We start from the raw sequence: 7,291 nt of genomic DNA, 5'->3' as shown, positions 1-7,291 counted from the left end.
ACATTTGGTTAAAGTGTAAAATGTTTGCACCTGGCTATAAAGCAAATCGTGTTCCTGGGCTAAAGAAACTGTAAGGAGGCTAGTCGTCACTAGGGAGAGGAAGCCAGGCATTGCTATGTGATGTCATTACCTGGACAGTCGGACACTTAACATATTAGCCTTTTATATATATAGATTATTATTATTATTATTAATATTATTCTTTAATCCTCACTCACGGGTATTTTTTTTCCAGATTTTCAGACAGAATGGAAGGGAGGGTGGAAGGGGGTAGGGGAGAGAGAAACATCCACATGAGAGAGACACATTGATCGGTTGCCTCCCACATGCTCCCCAACTGGACAGGGGATCAATCCACAACTGAGGTACATACCCTTAGCCAGGAATTGAACCCTGAACTCGTTGGTCCAATGTCTAACCACTGAGCCAAAGCAACCAGGGCTGGGACTAGTCTTTTAGATCTGGGTGAATATATACACCCAGTCCCTGTAATGAAATTCAGGAAGACCACAAAAAGGGCTCAAGTTTTTCAACAGTATTCCACCTATGACTGGGACTGAAAGCAGAAAACCATTTTAGAAAGAAAAGGGAGGAAGAATTTATCTCATTTAATTTAATAGAGCATTTTGACCTAGTTCTGTGAAACATGTGTTGTTTCCCCAGGTTTTTTAAAATGAGAGAGAGTACTCATTAAGTTTCTCTGATCTCTGTTATTTGGGTGCTCTTTCATGGTCCCTTTTCCTCTAATTATGACAGCTAAATTTAATATAACAGCTAGAAACCTAATAAAGTGTTTTTTTCTCCTGCCAATTCTAATGTTTATGAGGGTTTTTTTCTTCTCCTCTATAAACAAATAGCTTTCTCCATTATCCCAAATATTTTTTTAAGTATATTTTTATTAATTTCAGAACGGAAGGGAGAGAGAAAGAAACATCGATGAGAGAGAATCATTGATCAGCTGCCTCTTGCATGCCCACATTGGAGAATCCAACCAGCAACCTGGGCATGTGCCCTGACTGGGATTGGACTATGACCTTCTGGTTTATAGGTCCATGCTCAACCACCGAGCCATACCGGTTGGGCCCAAATATCCCCCCCCCGCCGCCCCCCCAAATATTCTTAAAATGTGTATGATGCTTACAGATTTTGCAATCTATATGTGTACTCTTTTTTTCACTTTACTCTGATATTTTTCATTTTGATAGTTGCTTAGTATTTCATTCCATTAATCTCATTATTTGGCACTGGTATTCTCCATTTTTTGTTGTTATAAATATCCCTCACTTTCTGTGCAGAGCCAAAGGTAGGATATTGTCGAGGAACTTTTAGTGATTCTCCTGTAATCTCATTACAGGGAGTAGGAGTAAGTATATTCACCAAGGTCTTAAAGACTAGCCCCAGTTGCTGCATTTTCTCTCATTGTTCTTGGGTACTAACTAAAATGCTAGTTCCCCTCTCTGTATTCAGGAGGTGGGTTGTGTGTTTTTTTAAATCTTTTAACCTTGAACTTTTGCTTCTGCAGTGCTTCCTCTTTCTCATTCAGAAAACCTATTTCCTGCTGAGTCTGCAAATAGGAGACCAGAGACAGGAGCTTTTGGCCTTACCCATGGAAACTCAGGCTGATCATGCATCTCAGGAACCTCAGTCCCTGCTTGAGAGTGGTATGGAATAGGGGATTCATTTATTCTTTTATTCAGTCATTCAACAGTCATCTATTGAAATTTCAGGTACTAGGATAACTGCTAGAATCCTGATATGATTAAGGTCTGTGGGTTCCTTGTGCAAGAGTAAGAAAACTGTGACATTCACCAAATTCCATTTTCTAGGGGCTTTGTAGCAGCCAACAGTGTTTTGAGATTTGTAGATCTGGGGGATGGAGTGATATGTCTTCAGTCAGGGATGGGGTGAAGCTCCTAGTTTTCCTCTGGTCTAAGAGAACTTCATGCGATAGTTTGAATTCAGTGATGTGGCGAATGATGGAAGGGATATGAGCAGGACAGCCTGTGTTTCTGGCCAAGTTTGGGAGAATGGACAAGAACACATTCATCACTAATTATAGGACTGGGCAACTTTCATTGAGAGTAGAGTGACTGGAGAGGAGGAAGGGACTGAGGGCAGAGGAGAGAGCAAGAATCAGTAAGGCTTTAGACATCTCTCTTTAGGATGTGCCCACACTAAATGTGCCTGTTATAAGCACCCTTAGTAGCTGCAGAGGAAGTGAGCTTAAAAATGTCAGAGGAGTGGGTCCTAGGTTGTCCCAGGACCCTATGAGTTTTCTGTAAGTTGGGAGGCCAGATAGCAGCAGATAGACTCACTCATAGACCCTTTTATTGTCTTCAGGTCTTCCTTCCTCAAAAGTTCCCACATTTTCCAACAAGGACAGTCTGGGGGATGAGATGCTGGCAGCTGCACTCCTAAAGGCCAAGTCCCAGGTAAGCTGTGGTCTTCTTACCCTCTTTTTCGTTCCCATTTTCATTTTTGGTACAGCAACATCCCATGCAATGCCCCAACCACAATTCACTCCATCGGGACTGTGGTCCTTTCCTTCTGAGTAAGACTTTCTTTCTTGGACTGTCATCTCTCTTCACCCTAATTACCTTTCCCCAGATTCCCAAATATTATTCAGCCCCATCTCAAATTTTTTTTTTTGGTGCTGCCAGTCCTACCCCTGAAATTGCATGCAGGAATGTGTTGTTTCAGGAGTTGGTGACATTTGAGGATGTGGCTGTGTACTTTATCCGGAAGGAGTGGAAGCGTTTGGAGCCTGCTCAGAGGGATCTCTATAGAGATGTGATGCTGGAGAATTATGGGAATGTATTCTCATTGGGTAAGGAGTTAATGCTTTTTCAATAAAACTCCCTTGGCATTTCTTTGCTTCCTTATTTGCTAATAACAGTTGAGTCAGTGAAAATAATTAACTAAGGACTGACTTAATCTCAGAAAATTCTAACAGTAATAATAGTAACTCCCATTTGTACAGTACTTTGCAGTTTATAAAGAGGTTTCATATATATATTCTCTCACTTAATCTTCACAGTAACAGCCGTGGAAGTAGCAAGAATTATCCTCATTTTATAGGTGAGGAAAGGGAGGTCAGAGGTCTTACGTGTTTTACACATGGTCATATAGCTGGTTGGTGGCAGCTCAAGCCCTGGTCTTTTAAGTCCAAATATGATGCTTTTCCCCATGCTATTCTTAGAATTTAACATATAATCCAGAGACTTTTCCAAAAGATTAGCATATTGGGATCCTTGAACTTGTGAAGTACTGGTCTGTGCCCAAGTGAACATTCTGGAACTCTGTCTATCTCCTTCCCTTGTCTGTTGAACTGCCTCTAGGGACTTGTTGGTTTGTTCATGATCTAATGCAACTGCTGCTCTGGTAGAAATTTTAATTTGGTATAGGGAACAATTATCTTTTTAACCTTTAGTCTGTAGACTGTTAATTCCTTGTCTCTTTCCTACTTTCAGTGAAAACACTTTCCTGAGCAGTGCCAGGTCTTCCCAACTCCTAATTGAGACCTCCCTGACATTTCCTTTCTGTGCCCTGCAGGTCCTATGTCTGGGATTGAGCTCTGGGCCTGCTTGGTATGAGCAGGATAAAACCTTGTTCCATGTTTTTTCCCATGAGCAGTATTCCCATTTCTGTGTTGTTGTGTTGTTTTTTTTAATCTTCATCCGAGGAATGAGGATATTTTTTCCATTGATCTTTTTTTAGACCATATAGAAGGGAGGGGGAAAGGGAGGAGAGAGAGAGAGAAACAGCGATGTGAGAGAGACACATTGATTGGTTGCTTCCCAAACACGCCCTGCATATAGAAGGGAGGGGGAAAGGGAGGAGAGAGAGAGAAACAGCGATGTGAGAGACACACATTGATTGGATGCTTCCCAAACACGCCCTGATTGGGGCCGGGGATCGAACCTGCAACCCAGGTATGTGCCCTTGACTGGGCATCAAACCCGAGATCCTCTGGTGTGCCGGCTGACGCTCTAACCACTGAGCTTGCCAACCAGGGCTCCCGTTTCTGTATTTTGACATATCTAGGTTGAGGAAGAGCTGAGGGTCCTGGGTTTGAAGGGAATTAAGAACAGAGAGATTCCAAAAGGTACCTGTTCAGGTGAGGGAGGAATAGCTATTTCTGTTCCTAACACTTTTATTGACAGCCTAAAAATGCTAATATCTAGACCCTTTATAGTTATTTTCCATATGTGAAGTTCCCTTTATTTCTAAGACAGTGAAAATAGAGCAATCAAATATGGAAATTGTTTACATATTCTCACATCATAGCATAGCCTTCTAGACCTAAGGCCCAGAAATGGACTTTTGCCTGTTTCCTGAATTTGACATATGTGGCACAGCTACAAACAAGTGTTCTTTTCACCTAGGGCTATAGGAGGTCACTAATGACATCAACCTTGGTGTTCCTTCCTGCTCTGCTACTGTTTCTCAACACCTTCCCCACTTTTCTTAAACAGTTCTGGTAGTCACCATCTCCCAAATTATATCTATAGTCTTTAACCTCTCCGAGGACTTTCTCACTTCATTAAACAACATGTTCCTCCCTGTCTCTACCAGATCCATTCTCTCCTTACAATCCAATTTTCTCTATACTTCTAGCTGTTATCTCAGTTTTGCTTCCTGCCTTTCTCCTTCCCTGTTTCCTCTTCTCTTATTTTGCCTTAGCTACACACAGCCTGGGCAGATAAGAGGCATGCCCATGATTATCCTGTCCTCTGGTTTTGATTTTTCCACAAGGAACCAGTGATGTTTGTATTTTGTATTGTGCCAGATGGTGAGACCAGAACTGAGCATGACCAAGAAATTTCTGAAGATACAGAATCAGATGGGGTGCTATTGGGAAGATTCCAAAAGGATATTTCTCAGGGTCTTAAGTTTGGAGAAGCCTATGAAAAAGTAGTCAGTCTCAAGAGGCAGCTGGGGAACTCTTCTGGAGAAAAACTGCATAGGAAGATACAAGATTTTGGTCAAGTGACAGTTGAAGAAAAGCTAACCCCCATGATAGAGAGAAGTGAGAAATACGATTTTGGGAACAGCTTCACTGTGAGTTCCAACCTTATTTCACATCAGAGACTTTCTGTGGGAGACAGACCCCATAAGTGTGATGAATGTAGCAAGAGCTTTAATCGAACTTCAGACCTTATTCAACATCAGAGAATTCACACTGGGGAAAAACCCTATGAATGTAGTGAATGTGGGAAGGCTTTCAGCCAGAGCTCACATCTGATTCAGCATCAGAGAATCCACACTGGAGAGAAACCTTATGAATGTAATGATTGTGGGAAGACCTTCAGTTGTAGCTCTGCTCTCATTCTACATAGAAGGATCCACACTGGAGAGAAACCTTATGAATGTAACGAGTGTGGGAAAACCTTTAGCTGGAGCTCCACCCTTACTCATCATCAGAGAATCCACACTGGAGAGAAACCGTATGCTTGTAATGAATGTGGGAAAGCCTTCAGTAGAAGCTCTACCCTCATTCATCACCAGAGAATCCACACTGGAGAGAAGCCCTATGAATGTAATGAGTGTGGGAAGGCCTTCAGCCAGAGCTCACACCTCTACCAGCACCAGAGAATCCACACTGGAGAGAAGCCCTATGAATGTATGGAATGTGGAGGAAAGTTTACCTATAGTTCAGGCCTTATTCAGCATCAAAGAATTCACACAGGGGAGAATCCCTATGAATGTAATGAGTGTGGGAAAGCCTTTAGGTATAGTTCAGCTCTTGTCCACCATCAGAGAATTCACACTGGAGAGAAGCCTTTGAATGTAATGGGAATGAGCAAAAGTTCTCTCAGAGTTACTGCTGAATTAAATATCAGAGAGTCAACTTGAAAGAGAGCCACACACCTGTTTTTCTCACTTCCTCTGCATCTGAAGACCCCCTGCCTTACTATAAAAGTATGAACAACTTAGGATGTGTCCCTTCTGATGCAAATCTTCCACTTTAGAGAATGGGGAGAATTGGGCAAATCATCCTGGCACAGTAATTAGCAACCTGGTCAGTTTCCCCAGGAACAATACCAGCCTTAGAAAATTAGAGGCAAGCTGCAGATTAAGTGCTGGAAATGGAGGGAAGCTCTGGGACCAATCACCTTCCATTATGGAAGGGAGTTTGCACTAGACCAGAGTTCTCATACCAAGGTAGCCTTTCTTACCAAGATGAAGGTGGAAGCACAGTAGGAGTAAAATTCTAAGGATTCCTCTATTGGCGTCAATATAGTCAGCACAGATGGCAGTGGAAAGAATGTTCTGGGTCCTGTTCCTTACTGAGAAAGGGAAAAGGAATTTCGTTGAAGTAACTACAAGCTGTTAGAAAAAGAAAGGGGAAAGGATGCTGTACGTGGAAGCCACTGTTCCTAATCCAGCTTTAAGTTTTGATAAGGAAATAGGGTGATGAGGGATTTGTTATTTGATTGGGGGTGAGGAGTTTCTGAAAGCATTCTGGCAATTTTGTTGGAGAACCCAGGACTAACTGGGAAATATAACTAATCAGTAAGTCTAACATGAGGAAATGGATCAAAAGCATTTAGCATTAGTCTTTGTTTTCTTTCCTCTTCTCTCCCTCTTCCTCACCACTCCTGTGGTAAAAAGTTATTTAATTAAAACCCTAGTGACTAAGGATGCTTTTAAGGAGCTTGCTCAGCCAGCTTGCCCTGCCCTCTGTCACCTATGACCTGTGACATCTGGCCCAGCAGCCAAACTTCTGACCCCACCTCTGACTTCAACAGCAGAGTATGAATGCAAACAAAGAGCAAAGCCCAGAGAAGGAAGGCTCTGGCCTGTGCCTGGTGGCAGGGCTCCTTGCTGGGTTAAGATGGAGCTCCTGAATTTACCAGCTGAAGGGATGACCTCATGATGTTTTCCCAATCCTGCTCATCCTGTAGCATAAATGAAGTGCACTATTAAACAGAATAGTTTTTCAGAAGGAGGGCTTGAGTGTGTTTTTGTGTAGGGGCCAAGTTTATTTTAGTTTAAACAGTGACTAAATGGAATCTAAAAATTAACCTTAAAAAATTTTTATAGCCAACCATTTCTTCATCACAAACATGTGACCTCTTTCCCTCAAGACTCCCATTATATTCCTCTAGATCAGCAGTTCTCAACCTGTGGGTTGTGACCCCTTTGGGGGTCGAACGACCCTTTCACAGGGGTCGCCTAAGACCATCGGAAAACACATATATAATTACATATTGTTTTTGTGATTAATCACTATGCTTTAATTATGTTCAATTTGTAACAATGAAAATACATCCTGCATATCAGATAT

General features: G+C 42.1%; 1 protein-coding gene across 3 annotated transcripts in view; it reads left to right on the top strand.

The window, feature by feature from the left end:
- The window catches only part of ZNF3 (zinc finger protein 3), a 12,292-nt gene extending 5,343 nt beyond the window's left edge, over positions 1-6,949 (top strand). For 2 of the 3 annotated variants that reach the window (XM_014541461.1, XM_014541462.1), the window contains 4 exons: positions 1,523-1,661; positions 2,341-2,432; positions 2,701-2,827; positions 4,790-6,949. In XM_014541461.1, coding sequence (XP_014396947.1) covers positions 1,607-1,661; positions 2,341-2,432; positions 2,701-2,827; positions 4,790-5,856 — 1,341 coding nt within the window. In that variant the 5' untranslated portion in view covers positions 1,523-1,606 and the 3' untranslated portion in view covers positions 5,857-6,949. The remainder of the gene's footprint in view (positions 1-1,522; positions 1,662-2,340; positions 2,433-2,700; positions 2,828-4,789) is intronic. The other variant, XM_005868520.2, reaches the window with a different exon arrangement.
- The last annotated feature ends 342 nt before the right edge of the window (positions 6,950-7,291 follow it).

Source organism: Myotis brandtii, unplaced genomic scaffold (assembly GCF_000412655.1).
Source record: "Myotis brandtii unplaced genomic scaffold, ASM41265v1 scaffold2720, whole genome shotgun sequence".
Lineage (NCBI taxonomy): Eukaryota > Metazoa > Chordata > Mammalia > Chiroptera > Vespertilionidae > Myotis > Myotis brandtii.
This window is presented reverse-complemented; position numbering and strand designations above follow the sequence as displayed.